Raw genomic sequence first — 21,806 nt, 5'->3', positions numbered from 1 at the left:
ACTAATCATTCCTCTCTGTGCTCATCAACACTCTAAGTCCTTTGCACATTTTGATTGCCTCCAGGAATTAAAGGCTCAGCGTCTGCCTGTCACTCAGGGGTTAACTCTTCTGAACAGAGAAGTCCCTGCTGTAGACCTGAACATTATCAACTAGTATCTAGCTTTTTATGAAAACACACACACACACACACACACACACACACACACTTTTCCTCTTATCATGTTTTTCACCTGATACCCATAAAAGTTGTAGCCAAATATGAACTATGAATACTATAAAATCCACTTTGGTATGCACATCTCGAATATGCTCTGTGCTTACCTTGCCAAGAAACTAAAGCTTCTGCAGGTAAAGGTGCTTTTTTTTTGGCTAATAGAGTAGAATAAAAAATATACATATATATGTATATAAGTATGTATGTGTATATACATATATTTACTCTAAATATATTTCGTAGTACTTTATTTATGTAAATGACATAATCTTGCACTTAAGAAATGCAGATGAAAATATTAAATTCCTTGGTTTCTTGTAAGGTGTGCAGGCATTAAGAAGCTGGCATAGATTCTTTTCCTACAGCTTGTCTGAAATCCAAGCCAACACATAATTGCTTTTCATTGGACCTGTATTTTTTCCTACCCATTTGCTCTTCTAAAAATGGATCAATTTCCAGATATAGTCCATGATACCTGTCTGCATGTTGTTTATGTCAATCTTTTAAAAGAACAATGCTTAGAATTTTAAAAAATAATAGAAATCAGGTATGAATCCAGAATTAGTGACTATTATTTTTTAGTAAACTATTTCAGAAGAGCTTTAGGTTCTCAGAATTGCTGTGAAAATAGTACAGACACATCCAATGCTCCCCAGACTCAGTTTCCCCTACGATTCATGTCATACTAGGATGTTGCTTTTATGACAACCAGTGGAACCATGTTGATACAGTGTTACTAACGACAGTTCATGCTTTCAGATTTCCTTGGTTTTTACCTAATGTGCATTTGTTTTTGTTCCAAGGCTCCAGCCAGGAAACCACATCGCATTTCCTTGTCATGTCTCCTAGGCAGCTCTTGGCCGTGACAGGTGTTAGTGTTCAATCTCTGAGCACTTAACTCTGTATCAGGGATGTTGGGCTTCTCATATCTTATATCCCAACCCTCGTAACAACTGGAATGATCCGTATTGCTCAATTTTCAGATAATGTCCGAATTTAATTTTAAAACGTTAATTTGTCAAAGCTACAAACTAGGAACTTGCAGATGGGTCTTTAAATCGCGTGCTCTGGACCATGCTACCATATTGGCTCACACAGTCCCGCTGCTGGACGGTGAGTGCTCGGGTGACTGGGGAGCGTCGGTTCCCACCGCAGACCGTAGCTCTTTATGCTCTCAGCCAGGCTGCATGACATGGTGGTCAGGGTTTCACAAGCATCAGCCATACCTGTGCTCAGATCTGCAGTCTGCCACCTGCTTATTCTGCACTATTAGGCAAATTACATCTAGTCCCTTAGCTTCCGTTTCCTTTTTGGTAAAATATAGCTAAAATCTGGCCCCCAATAATATCTACCTTACAGAATGTAAGGATTAGCCGGAAAATACTGTAAAGGGCACAGCATACTGTTTCAGTGAGTAAGCACTCAGTGAGGGCTTGTTATTGTTAACACCTACGGTTTTCCACACCAGAACTCACAGGCTGGGTGACAGCAAAGTGAAGCCTGTCCCCTGGAACACGCAGGGGTCGTCACACTCAGCAGGGTGTTAGAAGGGGCTCCTGGAAAGTGCTGTGTCAGGGGGAGAGAGATTGCATACTTAACAATAAGCAAATTACTGTGGAGAAGTAGTCCATCACTTATTTTTGGAGGGTAATTGGCAGTTGTACCACATTTAAACGAAAGACGGATTGTGGCCGTCACGAGAACAGAGAACAGCTGGAGAGCAGGAGGACGTCCATCCTCAGAGCTGTCAGTCCCTCCCTGTGTGGACGGCAAGCGGGCTCAGCCATCAGTGTGTCCTCCTGGGGCTCCGCCAGCTGGCAGGGGTTCTCACAGAAACACTGTGCGACCCTAGATTCGTCCTGGGAGACTCAGAGGACCGAGCCAATGGAAGTGAGCGGATCGGGGTGCTGCTGTCTTTCTGCCTGCCCAGCCGGGACACACTTTTATTTAAAAATAAATAAGTTAGTGTAAAAATAATACAGTAATAATAAAATTTAAAGCCTTTTCCAACTGGAGTCGTATTCCTCATCAGAGACCTAGAGCATATTTCCTTCTTGTAACTTCCAAGCATGGTCAGCCTTCATTTTTCTTTGCCTGAGAGAAGAGCCACACCCCACACCTGGCATCTAATTTATATAGCTGAAAGCAATGTACATTTTTATAACACCCTGGCACAAGGGTTTTTTTTTTTGGTTTTTGGGGGGTTTTTTTTTGCCTTCACTCCTGGAATTCTAATTCAGCTCCCCAAACCTTGGGGACAACCGAATAGACTCTACCTTGACCTTTCTTTACTTTCTCACGTACTATAGGACTGTTCTATGTGTATAATTTTTTTGGCCTCATCTTGGAAGTCCCAAGTCTTCTAGGGTTCTAGGACCTGTCATTGGTTTCCAAATACATTCACTGGAACTTCCATCCAACATACTAGAATGCACAGTGCCCAGAGAGAGTCAGGACTTACCCCAAAGCTCACATTCTTGGTTATTTATGGTTTACTTCCCATAACCCTTCAGATTTGGCCACTCTGGTCCTTCCTCCATTCATTTGTCACCCTTGGGATGGCAGGGCCTCAGCCAGTGGAATATTACAGTGAATTGTTAGCCCATGAACGTTTGAATGTGGGTAACATGAAGAGGTAGAAGTGAGGAACACTTTCTGGAATTGAGAGGACTTTCTGATCGAGTTCATTGGACCCCAACCACTTAAAAGGGAACAGTGAAAGAAAGTCTCTTTCCATCGGTCCCAAGAAGCCCAGTATTCCCGTAAGTGGTTAATAGAATTACAGATTGAGCCTTTCAGATCAGGCTGAAATGGCTCGCGTGGCAACTATAAATTCTTCCAGGTTTTCCTTTTACTTTTAACTCACAGGGGCTGGGACGTGGAAGACTGGCAGTGGGAGTCCTCAGTGGGCTTTGGAAATGCAAGACGTGATTCAACTCTAAAAACGGAACTGGAATAGGAGACAAGATGTTCCAGGAGCAGAAGCGGGGACAAATAATGATCACAACTGGGAGAAATACAGGAGGAGAAGGGAGCATTGGTACTACCAGTAAAAAGGCAGATGTGATAACAAAGTGCCCTGACTGTAGGTTAGCACCCTCTGAAGTCAGGATCTTAGATCATGAAGAAGGGCTCTTAGGGGCAGGCAATGGGTGTTCTGATATGATGCCATGATTCTCTTCGCTGTGAAGGTCTTAGTCCCCCAGTTACTAGAATAGAGTAGAGATAAGAGTTGACTTTCTCCAGCCCAGGCTCTGACCTGAGATGCCCCGCATCCAATGGCAGGTCAGTGTGAGGCTCTGAAGGTCTAGACCTTTGCCCCAACTTGGGGTGAAGGCCGTGCTCGTTTCAGAGTTCCCCATGGGATTTGCTGAGGTCTTCACTGAGACTGCACCCCATTCCAGCGCCTCCTTCTGCCCAGTCCTGCTTCCTTCCTTTCATTTCCATTGGTGTTAATCCAAAGGGCCGTCTCTGATAAAAATCACTCATGCTACCTCCAGTTCCAGGAACCCAACCTGCGACGAGACAAATGACATCTCCCAGTAGACTGGTGATGCCTGATCTTCTGCCATTTACATCTCATTTCTTCCTGCTGAGTTGGGCTGTAGCGAAATAAAACTCAAAGAACTACAGAATTTCCACAGCAACATTGATAGGCTATTAGGGGTTCCAGTGAGCAGTGCCCGTACCTTGTCTTCCCCAGAGCAACTGCTCTCAGGAGAGAGCTCGTGGTATTGCAGCTGGACATTTCTCGTTTCCCTTGTTGTCATTTGCTGGGGAAAGGAGGAAAGAGCCAAAAATGTGTGTGCTTGGGAAGGAGAGGGGTGATAGAGAAGGAGGCAGGCTTCTCATTAATATTCAGAAATATTAATGAGTTAGGACTGGAGTGGGACGCGAGGAAAGGAAAGCAAATTACAAAGAGGATTTAGGGAGGAGGGCAGCGTATAGCTTAGGTGGCAGAGCACATGCTTAGCATGCATGAGGTCCTGGGTTCAATCCCCAGTACCTCCTCTAAAAGTCAACAAGCCTGGTTACCTCCTCCACCCTGCCAAAATAAAATAGTTAAATAATACAGCAATAAATAGGGTATTTTTTTAAAAAAAAAAAGATGTTTAAAGAAAAAGGATTTAGGAAATGCAGTCAGACATTTTTATGAGGAAAATTCCTTTGTAAGTTTACATTTCCCAGACACTGAATGATGGAATTGCTGAAAAGATCATTAGTATTTCTACTATCTAACTCTTGGGAAAGTAACCAGATGCTTACTCTGCGCCAAGCCCCCTTTAACTGCTTCATGATGATTTACTTCCTCATCTCTCCTTTGCGTCATCAGTGAATCCCTGATAGGATTTTGTGGCTAAATGTGCGTCTTAAACTGCTGAAATGATGGATTTGTTTCCAACAATAGGCTACAGATTAGCTGTTAGGAAGAAGATAGATTATTACAACTGCATGAAAGCAACAAAGAGTGCTGGAGATAAAAGCCCCCCAAATAATTGAAAAGATAAAAGAAACAGAGCTACATCACACTGGTGGTGTAAATTCCAAAGAGATAAGGATGCTCAAAGCCTCCAAATCCTGTAGCAAATGCTGCGACCAGCTCGTGAGAGAGGCAATTAACAAGATCCCTTCTTTCATCTTTGAGCCAAGGTTCTAATTCCTCTGTAGCATCTGCCCATGCAACTAAGCTTGCTAAGTGGTGAGGAGTGGAACAGATGAACACTTTGTGTGTTCTCGCTCTTCATTGCCACAGTGTTTGTGGGAGATAGCTTTTACAAACTCCACTGACGGACGAGGAAACGGAGGCTCAGGGAAGCTTTGGGAATCAGTCATTTTGATTGTGGAAATCAAAAACAAAGCTGATGGGTGGCAGCTCTGGAATTCAAATCTCAGTTACTCTGATCCCAGAGCCCAGGCTCTACAGAGTGCTGTCTGCCTGGGAAAGCTTGCTGCCAGAGATGTGCACAACCTCCACTCAAGACACCCTCCTTGACACGAACCCGAGGAAGAGGCGAAGTCTAGGGGAGGAGGATTCTGCAAAGCTGGTTTTATGGGTATTGTGTCTTCTGCTGATGGATAATTGCTATAAAGTGCTTGAGAGAACAGCTGATAACACAGTTAACGTGTCAGATCTTTCTGGGATAGCCACAGAATAGTTCAAAACAACAGTCAGTTGACAGGCAGGAGTACTTGGAGTCCAAAAACTAAAAATTGTCTCAGCCTTCCCAGTGCCAAGCTGCATGACGTGGGCAAGTGGTTTGACAGTCGTGGGTGGTGGCTCAAAGTGCAGAGTGCTCAGCCAGACTTCCTAGGTTCAAATCCCACTCTACCATTTACTAGCTATGTGACTTTGGGCAAATCCTTTAACTTCGCTGTGCCTCGGTTTCTTTCATCTATTAAATGGGCATAGGATTAATGCCTCATCACACAGAATTACTGTGAAGAATAAGTGAGTTGATACACGTGAAATACTTCAAATGATGCTTGGCATATAGTAGGTGCTCTTTAAGAGTTAACTAAGTTTCTTACTTACAAAAGTTGTAAAAATCTACATTCGGGGCTGATGATGACAATAAATGAACTATTTCACTATTATAAAACAAGAGATATACACATGAAATGGTATATATGCAAGCTACACAAATTTGAATTGGACAAATATAAATGTAACTTTACAGGTATGTTATATGTAACTGCGAGGTCCCAGCTTCAGATTTTTTCCGCTGGTCACTTCAGAGCATTTCTGATTCTTTGCAGTTGAGCACAAGGGGGAAGAAACCGCTTGCGTTCAGTAGGGCCTGGACCATGTGTTGCACGTGTGCCTGTCCTGGGAGCGCCACTGGGTGTGCATCCCCGGACGATAACGGATGATGCCAGTATTTCTCGGTGGAGTTGGAAACGAGGGAAGGATTCTTGGTTAACTGAGTTTATCTAACTTTAGCAAATGACAGATACAGATCTTGAGAATGAATGCACCTCAAAAAATGACTAGAAAAAATTTATGTAACTATTTATCCATGGATTTGTTTAAACCTACAGGAAACAAGCGAAACAAATTCAAGAGCAGCTGAAAGAGCCACATCATGCTAAAAGCTACAGTCTCAAAGCGTCCAGCACTTTGGCAAAGTCAGAGAACTTGGTGAAGAATCATGTCCAGCTGCAAAACGTAAGTGGCATGTCTGTACATCCCTTCCCACAGCCCATCTCGGTGCTCCTGGTCCAGAGGGGATGGGGAGCCTGTGATCAGACCCATCAGTTTTTTTTTTTTTCAGTGCTTCGTAGATCTTTCTTGAAATCATCTTGCATTTTCCTGTGTGCACACGCATACTAGATAAAAGAGAGAAAAACTAAATCTCACCTCTTGATTATAACCTGTAATATAAATTAAACTCTGGAAGCGAAAAGAGCTTCAGTTCTTTGATCTGTAATCACTTATTAAATCCTTACTTGTGTCAGAAATTGTGCTGGGCTCTGGGGATGCCATGTTCCCTACGCTTTGGAAACTTATGTAAGTGAGAAATACAGACACCCAGAGGAGGCTTGTGGGATGAGATGGTTGGTATTGTAACAGAGAGGGGAGAAGAGACTGAAGGGAGATGATGGGGACAGAAGTGGAGGCAGCAAAAAAAAAAAAAAAAAAAAAAAAAATCCAGGCTTGAATTGGATTTTGAAGAATATGAGAAGTTCATCAGGTCGGCAGAGAGCAAAGGACAAGAAGAAACTAGAACAAACAAAGAATAAAGCCATGGAATCCTAAGAACACATGCTATGTTGGGGCAGCTCTGAGGTAGGGGGTGTGAGAGATGCCAAGTTCAGAAAGGTGGGAAGTGAGAGTTTGGTCCAAGAGGAGGTACTTCCTAACACCAGGCCTTAAACAGATGCCAGAACTTGAAGTTCAAGGCAAACTCTTTGAATCCTACATTCTTTCTTAAGTCGTTTTAATAATTTCTGAAATGTTGTGTGACACAAAGGGGCAGCCGATCGGTGAGCCAGTGACCCGCGGGTTGGTAAAAGAATGGACCAGCGGTTAAGTCTAATAGAAATAGGAGTTAATAGGGAAGGCTGTCATAGACAACTGCATGGCACACAACGAGGGGTGCCTGTGAGAGCCCCAGGGGCCGGAGGCTGGGATCTTTTATAAGGCCGGGTCACAGGGTGCCTGATCTGCTTGTGCGAAAGTCTCTGTAGGTGAGGTAAGAGGTTTAGGGTCCATGAAGGGCGGTGGGCTTTGGCTGTGATAATGTAGGCGTTACCTGGGGCTACCAGTTTGTTAGGGGAAAGAATGTGTGAAGGAAAAGCTGGGCTGGTCTAACAAAGTAACTCACAAATCTAAGTATTGGAATACTGATCTGAGTTCTGCTAGACTAACTTGTAAATCTAGGTTAATTAGTGTTGGTTTGCTGTTCATGTTTTTTGCTAGCCAACTGGATTTTCAAAGATACGTATCTGGCTTTGAAATGTTGGTTTGCTGCCTCCCCACCTCCACTTTTGTGATGATAATGCTGCTAAAGCTGTTCCATGCCTATTGGCCGAATACCCCAAGCTTGTACTTTACCCTATAAAACCTCATGCGCACGTCTTGGAGGTGCTCAGAGCTTCGGAGCAGAAGCCCCCTGAGCCCGCCGGCGTAATACATCTGAGTACTCCAACCCTCCGAGTGGTGCTTGTTTCTTGACTGGCCTGTCGTTTCCGTAACAAATGTACTAGTAAAGAAGGCACTCTGTGTGTTGAGAGATCCCAGGCAGACATCTGAGAGCCCGGAAATGGGGGGCGTCCGGACTCTGAAGGACATCAGTTGGCCCAACATGAGATATATTGCAAAACACTAAATTAAAGACAAGCAAAAGTTACCCAACTCAGGTTTGACTGCTCGGCGTTCAAAAGCCAATACTCCATCTGAGACGAGTGTAACTCCGATGATTCTGCTCCACCGTGAAAGTTTTAAAGGGAGCATCATCTGGGGAGGGGGTCAGAGTCCTCATTATCCTCCACTGTGTGCAGACTGTCTTCTGATTGGTCGGTGGTGAGGTAACGGGGCGGTGTTCCTGGAATCTCGTGCTCAGCCTGCAGTTGCCATCCTGCACCTGGGTGGGGGCCGACGTTCCTGCAGGGAAGAACTCAGCGGGATTGTTGTTCATATTCCTAGAAGAGGAACCAGGACCCTGCCCCAGGGCTGCGCTATTGTTTCTCCACTCTGTCTGTCTTGTTTCTGCATTCCCTCCCTTCCCTGATTAGCAACTATTTGAATCTGCCCTTTGGAACTCAGGGAACACCGAGGAGGCTGAATCAAGCCTATTTCCTACAAACGAGAAACAAACGAGGGACACGAAAGGGATTTGTACCCTGCAGGGCCCCACGGGACAAACTGGAAGAGCCCTGTCAGGGGAGCAGCTCTCTCTGCCCCTACACAGGACCCTGAGGCAGGAAGCGAAAGAGCAAAGGCCACAGTATAAACCTGGTATTTGAGTGTAATACACAGTCACCCAGGACACAGTCACAGCCCTCCAAGTGTGTAAAGTGCTGGGAATTTACACATCATTTGTGAGCCTAGGAAATCATTACCTCAAAAGTCACCGTTACGCTGTGCAAAACGGATGTACTTAGATGTTTAAGGCAGAATTCATAAACCGGCAATGCTGCCCCACAAAGTTTCGTTAAAACTTGTAATCACAACTGTGCGTAGGGATTGCTCTGTTCTGAAACAGAGGGAATGCTTTTGCTAATGATTTCTAATAAATATTATCCCACTGAGGCAGGAAAGTGGATGTGGGGCGTGAGGGGGGCCGAGTCCCAGGCCTCCGCTGAGCCCCTGGGACGTGCCCCGCCAGGTGTGGGTCCTTGGCTTTGCGCAGGAGAGAATTCAAGTGCGAGCCACCGCTGAGTAAAGGTAGACTTATTTAGAGAGATACATACTGCATAGTTTGTAAGGCAAGAGAAAGGCAAGGAAAGAGGTGTGGGAATTGGGTCCTTAGGTAAAAGTAAATGTAGGTACACACTCCACAGCCAGAGTGCGGGCCGTCTCCAAAGGGGAGAGAGAATGCAAAGGGCCACTAGGCGTGGTGCTGTCTCTTTTTATGGGCTCAGCAGCTTCACACGCCTACAGGTGGGATCAATCCGACTGCCCTGGGGCAGGGGCTGGGGTTCCCAGGGACTGGGCCTCCGCCCATTCTTTGGCCTTTTGCGGTTAGCCTTGAGGCTGTCATGGCGCCTGCGGGCATGTTATTTATCACGCTGTTACAATGAGCACATAATAAAGCTCAAGGTCTACTAGAAGTTAAACCTCTTAATCCTTAAGGCCAACTAGGAGGTGACTCTTCCACCATTTTGGTGAATCTTCCACCATTTTGGTGTTAAACTGCTGTCATTACTTGAGTGGCTGTGCCAGGCCCTCTTCCCTCCTGTCTCAGCACCACCCTAACGCAAATGCAGTGATGGAGGGCTTCAGTTTCTTAGCAGCTGGACCTGTCAAACACACAAAGCCAAGCTCCAGCAGAAGCAGTAAGGACAGATTTTTAATCAGTGACATACGCTGCATTACAGAAGAGCCATCCAGTGTGAAAGGAACACAATTTCCATTCATACAGAGGTGACTTGGGTGTTTTAAAGGGAGACTGAGGGAATGGGGAGGAGAAACAGTAGAAGCTTGACAGAGTCAGGGAAGTGAAAAATTGCACAGAGTTGGTCAGTGTAACTGCCATAAGGCCAACGGTGTCTGTTAACTGGTCATTACTGAACTTCGCATCCTGTCCTTCTCTGGAGACTGGGAGACGGAGGCCCCCTCCTCCCTAATCATTATGGTCCAGAGAAATGGCTTTCAGGTCCTGGACAGAGACACTCCCCAGTTGTAGGAGATGCGCACGCATCTCAAAGGGACAAAGGAAGATTTAGAATCCTAAACTCTTTTTATTAAGTGTTCTAAGAAAGAGAGGTCTGGGGCTTATCCCCGGGCATTGGCTAAAACAAACGGTAAATTCTTTTGAGTTTTTTGGGTTTCCTTTTTGGTGTTTGGCAGGTGCTTTAAGAGGGACAGGGGTCAACCTACAGCCTTGAGCTGTTAGAACTATGATAGAGTTTCCTCAAGTCTTTTAGTGTGGGGGGGTGAGTGGATGAAATCATTTGGGCAGAGAATCTGCAGTTTTTAAAGGTCAGAAATTGAGGCCTCGTCGATTAAAGGGCTCAGAGGAGCCTGTCTGAAGTTTGCTCAAGAAGAGAGTCTTTGTCAGCCGCTAACGCATGTAGCAGGGTTGCAGCCAGAACACACGCACGGTTTGGTATTCCTTTCTGGCGACTGTAGGACCAATAGCACTTTCTTTGCTTTACGATCTCCACATACTCATTTGGGAGACGGCATAGTGGTCCACAAAGAGGCCACTTCACAGTTTCCTCCTTCCTTCCTAGTAGCTATGAATGTTCTTTCCTATTGTTTAATTATTAAAACCAGTATTAAAATAAACTCTTTACTCATGGGTTTCCCCCACCCTTCATTTGATTGGAATTATTAGAATTTGGACAGCAAGAAAGAAACGATTACCTGTAGGGGCTGCAACACTTGAAAGACCTTTGTTTACCTCTGATTTTCTTTTCTTTTTCTCTCCCTCTTCCCTCCTCAGCCCACCCCTCCCCAACATTTTGTATGTTGGCACAGGACCGCGGAGGCTGAACTGGACCACTCCCCCAGGGCCAAAGAGAGGATGTGGGACAGTGTCTTTTTCTATTCATCCCATTTTTGGATGAAGAGAGTATAGGACATTTTGTCTCTGAGTTGTGGGGTGGTGGTCAGCTAGGAAAACGCATTTCAAGGGATCGACATTCTGAAGGGCTACACAGAAATGGGGGGTTCAGGCAGAGAATGGATATGAGAGGAAGGCATTTAAGGATCCTGAAGAAAGTGCAGGGTGCATTGAGGAGACATCTGCACGCCAGCTGTAGCATCCTACGCGTTGCCGGCGGGGCTCAAGGGACTCCTTGAACAGACCCCTTTAACAAGACTAGGCTACGATGAACACATTGCTTTCCCAAAGGCACATACCAGTTTCAGTGCTAGAAAGCAATGTGGGTCACTGCCAGCCTCGTTATCCCTTTGTCAGCATTTCTTTGGCTAATTTAATAGGAGAAGATTGTCTTCTTTAATGACATTTCACTATCAGAGAGGGTAAGAGGATCTCTGTATATTTCTAGTTCAGTTTCCGCTTTGGTGAATTACGTGTTGATACCCTCACTCGTAATTTTATTATAAGCATCAAAGAAGAATTTGACTGCAATTTTTCACGTCACACGTTATGGGAGAAAATAGTTATAGACAATATACATCGATAATCCTTAAAAAAGAAACTGAAATGTTTAAGAACATTTGCTTTCCTACAATGCTGTGCTTAAGCTATATAAGATGCATACAGGACATCTGAGCGGTTGGAGGCCAGGTAGCACACGTAGTCTTATGGAACGTGGTCATTTGTTGTGTGGCCAGGAAATGTCCGCACGCCTATTAAAATGCAAATACATTAAAGAAAATATGCAAAAGCATTTTTTTTTCTTTTGTAGGTCTGTATTTTTTTCTCCTCCTGACAAGAGCTGTGAGGGTTAAATACCAATGTCAATGATAATAGCCAAAAATGATCAATAAAACAGTGATAGTAATAATAATAGCAAATACCATGTACTAGGTACATACGGAGAATCTTGCTAAATACTAGAAATACACAGCCTTATTTAGTCCTAACAACAACGACTTAATTACACCCCTGATGTACAGAAGAGGGAAATAGGGCTTAAAGATTGAGAAAGTTAACCTCTGTCAGACAGCTAGGCTAAGCCCACATCCCTGTAACACAGTGGTTTGCAACAGGGGGCAGTGTTGCCCCAGGGAACATTTGGCAAAGTCTGGAAACACTTTGGGTAGGAAGTGCACAGGCACCTGTGAGTTGAGGGAGCTGGTAAATACCCTAGGATGCATGGGAGAGCCCCCTACATCGGGAAAGGACCCTTCCCACATGTCAAGAGTGGTGAGGAGGTCCAGAGGCCAAGGTCAAGAGGCAAAATGTGTCCACTAGGAAATTCTGAAGACCTGCCACAGGAGTTCTATCACCAACCTTCCCACTGCACATAGGATTTCTGCTACCTGGAGGGAGACAGGTCACCCAGGTGCACTATGATCCCAGGGAGGGAAAATGTCCTCCTCTGCTTACCTTAGCAGGCAAATTCGTCTTTATTTTTATCTTGGAGCCCAGGTTAACTACTTTGAAATTCTTAGCAAATTGCAATGTTTAACAAATGAATTGTCTGTGTCTGGCATTCCCTTAAGTTCATTAAACATTCATGGGGAAAGGTTTCACTTTACAGTCATTTAACAAGATGTGAACCACCCAGTCCAGTGAAGCAACATGACACTCTGGAAACACTTGACACCAAGCCTGCAGAACTAGACCTGGCAGTGTCTTAGAAGCATCTAGCCCCTTACTATCATTTGTAAGTGAAGCGTTTAGGACTGACCTCATTTCCTGTGCCCTGGGTGAGAGAGAGAGAGAGTTGGGGCTAGAGTTATTCCCTTCAGACCAGTCAAAGGAGAGAAACTTCTCAGCACCCAGTTCAGGGATCATCGGAAACAGAAGTCATCAAAAGAGAGATGATCTCTTCTTCTCTCTTAGAATCAAGAGAAAATACACATACGTGAAAAGTAAAGCAATAAAATCATACACTCTTTCCCACAGTTTTTTTCAACAACCATCTTAGGAAAGATAGGTTTGGGAGAGAAACATTCAATGAGAAAGACTCGGAAGATAATACTTGAATGCTAGAGGCGAATAGTAAGAATTTAATGACTAACGCAGCCTTGATAATTGGTAGAGAGAGGCATTCATTTATTCTGTGATGCTTCTTGAACACTTTTTCTATGTTGGACACTGCATGATGAGCTTAAAAAATACAAAGAGAAGCGATGGATCCTGACTTTGGGGAGATCCCAGGCCTAGTGGTAGAGAAAAACATGTTAGCGCAAAAAACTTTTTTTCATACTGTAGATGCATTAAGTCAAAGTGCTCTCGGATCATGGAGAAGGGCATCTAAACTCGGCTGGGCGAATCCAAGAAGGCCGCCCAGAAGTAGGTGACGTTTACACTGAGCCTTGAGAGTGAGTTGAAATTCGTGAAGTACTTTGACAGAGGTTGATCAGATGGGGGACATTCCTTTGTAGCATGAATCAAAGCTAATTTGGAATAGTTCTAGTCTAAAACCTGATCTCTTGCTTTAAATACCAAATTCCGATTTAAAGATTCCCTATAGGTTCATACGGTCATCTTTTTATTCAAGGATGTATATTAAATATCTAGTATGGACCAGGGATATCATGGTGAGCAAAAGTGACAGTGTTCCTACTTTCAAGGAGCTCACTGAGCCCTGTAGGTGACAGATATTGATCAAAGAATGCCACCAAAATAGTGGTCATTGCCGTTACAGCTTTTAGAAGGCAGGTGTGGGAGATAACCTGACAGTAGGAATAGCTCAGAGCTCTCTGAGAAAAGGGAGTAACCTGCGTTTAGTTACCACTGGCTGCAAGGGGCACCCGGCTGAGGTGAGGGGTGGGGCGTGGGGGGGGGTGAGGAATGCTTGCTGTGATGGGTGTCTGGAAAGGGTGTCTCACTCTATTATTTCTCTTCAATGGAAACGTGTTAAAGTTTGACGGACAATTGTTACAGTTCTTCCTGCTCTGGTACAGGGTGCAAACATTCTCAAAACAGCAACACCGGTCAAGTTGTTTTTAATTATTTGTGTAAGAGATCTGGATGAAATCTCGCCCTAGAACACGTCCTGACTACTCGGTCTCACCATCTCCTGGGCTCTTAAGTCAGACCTGAAATAAAGAACTCTTTGACCCAGACACAGGTGAGCTGAGATCAACACGGGGACGAGACCTCTAAAACTTTAAAACCATTTAAAATTAAACCTCCCTCCTGTTTTTATTGCCTGGGGTTCCAGACCAGGTGATTATCAGCTGTCAGCACTGCTTTCCAACACAGACACGGCTTTTCATTTAACCTCTGGACTCCCGCTGCGTGTAGGGGGCAGAACTGGAAACAGCACACCTTGCTCTACTTCCAGCACGCGCCTGCTTCATCTGACAGGTCTACTGATTTCAGGGCAGCACTCAGTGTGCGAGGAGCAAGGCAGGGGATGGTGCAAGACAGCAGTGGATGTCCTCAGCGCCAAAGAGCACCTGTCCAAGGAGGGCCTTCAGGGAAGCCACACGGGATGAGCGCTTTCCCGTGAATAACAGAATTGACCAGAGTCTGTGTGGGTGTTTGAAAGGAAATTGGCTGAGCTCTTGCTGAAAGGACCAGTGAATAGTCTGTGCCGTCTCCTTATTCACGATTAAAATGACATTTTGCACATTACACCAGATGAGGTTTTTACCTAAACATGTACAAACACAGAAAGTCAAGATCCGAGTGAATGCAGGGGAAGAACGTGAAATCAGCCAGCATACTTTGTAGTATCATATGGAAACGTCAGTGGGGAGGGCCAGACACGCTGCTGGTCTGAGCACTTGAACTTCACCGGGGATTTTATCAGATGGATAAGATAAAATTGTGCTGACCTCAACTCGCCCCAGGGACCGAACTGCATAAATGTTGTTACAATGAATGAACTCATATCGATGCCTTGTTATTAATGCAAATCTGGTTTATTCAGATGTCCTTAGTTTTCACTGACTTGCTTCTTCTGTTCCAAGGTCCCATGCTGGAAACGTTACATTTAGTGGGCATGTCTCCTTGGTTTGTGACACTTTGTCAGATTTTCCTTATTTTAATGACCCTGATAGTTTTTAGTACTGGTCAAGTGTTTCTCCCTGAAGAATGTCTCTTAAAATTTCTTACAGGACAGTGGGGCCGGGGAGAGGATATAGCTCAGTGGTAAAGTGCATGCTTAGCGTGCACAAGGTCCTGGATTCAATCCCCAGTACCTCCATTAAAATAAATAAACAGATAAATAAATAAAAACCTAATTACCTCATTTCTATTGTATCTGAGTCAGGTTCTGGCACTTACTTAATCTCTTAAGACTTTTTTTTGGTCTTTTAGTATATTTTGTTAGCAGTTGGACACAATATATTAGGTAATTATGAGGTAAATAGATCTTTATTCTAAGGTTTTGTTTAATGTTTGCTGTAGATGTAGATGCCAAGGGCTTTAAAATCTTCTCGTTTCTCTTTTTTTTTTTTTCAATCTCTATTTGTATCTTTGGGTTTCCCTAATTAGTCCTTTCTTTTTTTTTTTTTTTTAAATGGAGGTACTGGGGATTGAACCCAGGACCTCGTGCATGCTAAGCAGGTGCTCTACCGCTGAGCTGTACCCTCCCCACTCCTTGACCTCCTTCGAGTAGAGTCTGTGTCTTAACAACTTTTCAGCTATAATCTACTATTATTATGGTGGAACCCTGTGGATGTGACGTGAAGGAGTGGTGGAGGGGAGCTCATCTACATGACGAGGTTCCACTCCCTCTGTGGGCCTATCTTCCTGGGCTGTGACCGTCACAAACGTTGCTTCACTGTCTTCCCTTCTTACATGAGACAGGAAGGCTACAGGAAGGTGGAGCCAGGGCGGAGCTCTTCCCTCAGGTGAGCTCAGGCTCTGGGAAAGTCTATTTTCACTGAAAAGTAGATTGTTGTCATGAAGAAAACTCTGCATGCATTTCAACATGGTCATTTCCTCCTTCTCTTACCGGAGACACAAGATGATTTTTTTTTCTTTTTCTTTGTTGTGAGAATCTGCCGTGGTCCTGGAGGTTAAACTCATGAAAGTGTGAGAACGCTCCCTTAGACTGCAGTCCTCAGATACCTTTACCTTCCCTCTAGTTCACACACAGATTCCAAAACTTATTAAAATGACCACGTAAGTGTTCCTACCACTTTATGTTTCTGGCAGATCCTCCTGTGAGCTGATCTTGACTATGATTCTCTGCATTCATATGTCTCTCCAGACTTGAGTCCTGCTTTTGCCCTACAGCCTCAATCATCTGATGGATATACGAATAGTCGTTGATTTTCAGTGTGTTCAGCTTTTTTCTTATTATAAGGACAGGAGTGACCATCTCTAAGCTCTTTATTTGTCGGAACTGAAAACTGAAATCTCTCTCTAAATTCATTTGCGGCATCATGTATGGTGTATTGGTTTGAAGGGTTGCCAAATTATTGAGTTTTTTAGTGTTCCCATATGTCAACCAACCCTGGATAGGGATACCAGCAATTTAAACCGGCATCTCAGGTTCAATGCAGCCACTGAAATGAAAACAGTTCTCAGCAAGGCTATGAGAGGAAGGAGAAAGATCCAAAATAATAAATTTTGGAAACAGATTTGTGTTAATGGACCAAAATAGCACCATTGAAAGCAACTGTATAACAGTAATCTAAGTGTTTGGAAGAAGAGATGTAGAGCACAGTGTCTACTATGAAGGCTGCGAATAAGCAGAACAAGTAAGAGGCTGATTCTGTTCAAGATTTTTATCGCAGATTTTGAACAAGGCCCTTTAGCTCTCATGATCAAAAGTCTCATTCAAAGCAGAGACTCTGAACTAACAGTCCAAAACAGTCCAAATCAGTAGGCTTTTGGACATACATTGTTTTAGAAAAATGAATGGGATGTTGATTTTTTTTTTTTTAATGATTCAGCGATTTCTCTAGGAAATCTGGGTGCTCTGGAGACCCTGGGCTGATGTTGCCCACCGCGCGCCCTCTGCAGGAGCAGAGCGGAATAACCCCCTCCAGTTTGCCACAGCTGTCTCTCGTCTCACCTGTGTCTATAGCTGAGCATTCCAGCCACGCGAGTCTGTCTTCAAAAGCAGTTTATTAGAAGTTGGGAAGGGGGGACCCTAGTAGGTCTTTTATAGAACCTGGAAGTCAGACAGAAATTCAGGATGTTTGTTACATTTCAACCCCATATTGATTCAATTCACTTTTTCCATGGATGGTTTGTGGTAAACAACATTAACTACTCAACAAAGAGGTACCCATGGTTATTTCCATCATCTTTTGGATCTTGTAATTTGGGGTTGTTAAGAACAACTGCCTTTCCCCAGTTACCTCCATATCTTCCTCTTGTTCCATGTCAGTTCACTCTATGTTGTAAGAAGTCTTAATAGCTTCTATTAAGTCCATTTTGTAGAATTCTTATTCTGATTAAAAAATGCGGTCATTACTAACACTATGTGGTTCATTTTGAAAATACTTAAAAAGAAAACATTGAGTTAGAGATTTTGAACTTAAAGGTTACATAACCTTGACGATTTTCCTACCCTCCAAAGCGCATACCCACTATACACTTTTTCCCCAAGGATAACATCTAGTTAATACTTTACTCTTTTTTTCATCTGCATCCTGTGTGGTTGCACAGGAAACACACACACACACACATGCAAACAAGAAAATATACCTATTTACATGTAAATTACACACAAAATCTATACATATATACACACACAAAGCTAAATATATTTGCAGATACACACATACACACACTTATATATATATATAAATCTATTTACTGCATTTTCCTTATTTGCACAAGGGGATTCATATTATGCATACTTTTTCATACCTTGATTTCAATGGCTGTAAATATTCATTTGTGGTCATTTCTATTGTTTCCAAGTGCTTCTCTTTTATGTTTGTTTTCTGCTTTGTTATTAGAAATGATACGAGTGACATACTCTGGTGATCATGTCAGTGTGAAGTTTTACACTTAATGATGGAAATCCCTAGAAATAGTATTCTGGAGCAAAGAGTATGTATATTTAACATTTTGGAACATAGTGCCAATTGGTACCCCAACAAATTAGCACCCACTCTGTCTCTTGAATCTTTGCCTCTATTAAATACTCTTAGAATTTAATTTTCTCTATTCTGATCCTCATCTCCTTATTAATGAGTGCAGTTATACACCATCTCATATGTATTCTGCATATCTGTCTTTATTTTTCTGTGACATTCTTGTTCATGTGTTGCACGTGAAATAGCCAGACTTCAAAATCTCTCTGGTTTGGTTAGCATTCAAAAAATGTCATTTCTTGGCATAGTCTTTATTGGAGATTCTCGAAGCGAAACCTCCTACCCCTTGCTGCTTGATTGAGTGACAAGTGTCCAGGGCGTGTTAAACTTGACAAATGCTGCCTGATTGAGTTGCCAGGTGCCAGTTCCCTTGGGGCAAAGTTTTCTTAATATGTCATCACTGTATGGTTTTCTTTGGGCTCCTGTGCTTCGTGTTGTCTCATGGTCAATGGAGAAACCAAGGGTTAATAACTATGAGGAATAAATTGTTCACACGCTTCTCTTCTGCGACATGGTAATCACCTGGTAACAGGCTGAAAGAGGGGAACAGTGGAGAGTGGTGGGCAGATACTCTAAGTTGAAGTCTTCCATAATTCTGACAATGTGAAGTTCATTTATTGAATCCCTATTGTTAGTTGACTAGCTACTAATTCTTCCTTTTTTTTTTTTTTGGTAAAATAAGCATTGAATAAAAAATATTTGTGTTAACTTATATGATATTATATATCAACTATACTTCAGTTAAAAAAAAAAACTCATGATTTTGGCTGTCAGGCATAGCATGCCATAGGTAAAGACTGAAATGAAAAGATCAACGTAGGATTCTAAAGTGAAGAACCCTGTTGAATGGACCTTATCTGATCACAAAGAGTTTGGGGGGCAAAGGGGAGAGCATACTCAGCGTGTGAGAAATGGGATAAAAATGATATCTTTATCATTCTCCTGATCAGGTGTCCAGTGGAAAAGGTGCTGGTAAGTTCTAGTAACTTTTTGATACCCAGCTGTAGTGTCAGAGGCCCTCCTCTCATAACGTATCCTCCAGCTCAACTCTGTGCATGTGATTTCCACAGTATTCAAAGGCGGAAAGGCATCCTGTGATGGCACTGGAGAAAATGATGGAATCAAGTTTTACCGGCCCCCAGTCATTCCCAGAGGTCCCTTCTCCCGACAGAGGAAGCCAGACTGTCAGACACCACAGGTACAGGTAGCTAATCATGGTGGGCATGGGCGCATTGACACTATGTGTGACACCAGACGACACGTGCCAAGGAGTGGCAGCATTATTCAGGAGAGATGGTTGTTCCTGTTCCTCCTGTAGTCCCTCTTGGAGAGGAAGCTCAAGCGGCTCACAGCAGGTGAACCCAAGATACCAGCAGGCAGCAATGCCCCTGTAAGAAGCCTAAAGGAACTATTAACATCACCCATCAAGGCTGCAGACACAGACCGGTGAATGAAACAATAGCATTCTGAAAAACAATTGAAAACATGATTTTTCCTAGTTTGCTTTATCACCATCTGCAAATTTAATGGCTAATTCTTCCCGAGGCAGTTGACGTGACACTCTCCAGGCCTTCCAACAGGGTTCTCACACAAGGAAAACTTTCCGGGAGGGACAGAGCCTGGCAGATCTTCTCCTCGGGTTTATAAGATCTTCCATCATCAGTGGAGTGGCACTTTTAAATTTTTTTAACGAGCAAACCATAAAAATGGACTCTTTGGGGGAGAAAGCCACAAATAAAGAAATCTCATAAAAGTTATAAATTTCATGGCATTCTGAGGCTGAGCAAGTTCTCTGGGGCTTCTGATCACATGTTGCATTTTATACATAAGGAATCTGAAATTCCAAAGCTGGAAAGCCTGTGCTCAAAAGTGCCAAAGTGTGACTTGCTAGAACAGGCATTATATTTCTGTGCATCCAAAAGTCTGTCCTCAGTCTTGGTGGCAGTTATCCAAAGATGTAAGCTTCCTTTCCTTCATAAAGAGGACAGTATTTTAAAAATTCTTAATTATGAGAGAATATTAAAAATTTTTTAAATGGAAAAGGTAAAAAATAGCAGTTGTTCCCCTCAATGAAAGATAAATGTTGTTGACCCTGGGTTTTCCTATATCTAGGCAACATTTTGAAAACCACTGTGACGGAAGTACGCATTATTCAAAGAAACTACTTTCTCCCGCACCTCTCAGTGAGTCCCCAGGAAAGATTTTCTTGATGCTGGCCACATTCACTATGAGGTTTTCCATCACTCTGGATACTAATCCTCAGTACTTGATGGTGATGCCCATTCTTACTCTACAAGAGTAGAGACTGAGATGCCAAGGGTTTGCTCAGTTTAAGACAAAAAAAAAAAAAAACGGTTTAAATATTTTCGACACAGGATACAATATGTTTGGCTAGTGGATAATTAGTTTTGTTATGAACTCCAATTTTTGGTTTATATCAACTGAGACATTTACAAATATTTCCCTGTGAAAAGAGCATTTCAGTTCATTGGACCTAATGGAGGTTCTTAAATTTATAAAAAATAAGTTCAAAATTATCAGCCTTTTGGAAGATGGATTTTTTTTTTCCAAAACAGTATTTTCCTCTGCTGATTATAACACATATAAAAGTGGTATTCCATCTGGCCAAGTAAAATAATTAAGGATACTATTTAGTAGTATATTATGCCACACATGTTTTAAAGTGGATATAATACAGAATTACAGCTTCTAATGTATTTGAGGTGCAAATATCCGACCTCTACTTTTGTCTATTGAAGTTCTTCCTCCTAAATTTGGCTTCTGCTCTGGGTTTCTAGGAATCGCTCACAGATTAAATAAAGGACGTCTCCAAGAGGCCTCCTTTTTTGTTTGGTTCAGTGACATTGCAGTATTTGTTGCCATACATTGGGTCCTGATGGGCAAGGGTTGATTTATAAAGTGCTTTTAGAACTCTGTAAATTATAGTTCATATATCATAGCTTTTGTTTTGTAGAACATGCAGGAGACTTAAACGTTTCCGTGATTGATAACCTGGTTACTGACTTATACATCCTGCCCCATAACTTCCTGAATGCCACTGGGTGAGAAAGCTCGAAGAGCTGACTGATCAATAGGCACAGAACTGCTCTTTAAGATGGGTCACTGGGAAATCCCGGTAGGCTTGGTTGTTTGGGCTCGCTATGAATAATTAATTGCTTTTTGTGCACTACAAAGATGACTAATTTGGATAATTCATTTATGAAACAAAGCCATTAACTCCAAGCCATTATTTCTCATGTTTAGTCCAAAAAAAAAACCTTCCTTTTTTAAGAAGAAATCTATTATGTCACGTCCCACTTATTGCATTATATTTTGGCAACGTAACTCATTTATAGACAGCAGATAGGTAGGTTTTTGAAAGTGAAATAAGTCCAGGGTTTTCAGTGATTAGTATGAGTCTGAGTGGTCAGCTGTGGCAGAAGAATCAGGAACTTATTGTGTTGAGCACCTACTATGTGCCAGGCTCCCTGTTAGACACTTAACATACTTTATCTCCTTTAACCACTATAGCAATCCTATGAAAACACCTAAGCGTGATGCTAATGCCTTTATCTTGCATCCCTTCCACCCACGTCTTGGCTGTATTTACTCTTTCCTGCCTTGCCCTGTGCACCAAGGGGGCAGCAGGCTCCTTTGTCCTTGGGCTTCTGTTGGTTCATTGTGAGGCACAGGCAAGCGATGGAAGGGCGGGAGACAGTGAGGTCCTAGCATGGCCGCCCCCTCCCTCCTTGCGTGATTGCCTCGGCTAGATCCCT

General features: G+C 43.1%; 1 protein-coding gene across 13 annotated transcripts in view; it reads left to right on the top strand.

Annotated features, from left to right (window-relative positions):
* NRG3 (neuregulin 3) overlaps window positions 1-21,806 on the top strand; it is a 940,531-nt gene that overhangs the window by 899,584 nt on the left and 19,141 nt on the right. For all 13 annotated transcript variants that reach the window (XM_072971203.1, XM_072971197.1, XM_072971194.1 and 10 more), the window contains 2 exons: window positions 6,255-6,381; window positions 19,101-19,228. In XM_072971203.1, the coding sequence (XP_072827304.1) occupies window positions 6,255-6,381; window positions 19,101-19,228 (255 nt within the window). The remainder of the gene's footprint in view (window positions 1-6,254; window positions 6,382-19,100; window positions 19,229-21,806) is intronic.

The sequence above is a fragment of the Vicugna pacos genome, chromosome 11, assembly GCF_048564905.1.
Source record: "Vicugna pacos chromosome 11, VicPac4, whole genome shotgun sequence".
In the NCBI taxonomy this organism is placed as follows: Eukaryota; Metazoa; Chordata; class Mammalia; order Artiodactyla; family Camelidae; genus Vicugna; species Vicugna pacos.
The sequence above is the reverse complement of the archived record's forward strand: the minus strand, read 5'-3'. Positions and strand labels throughout refer to the sequence as shown.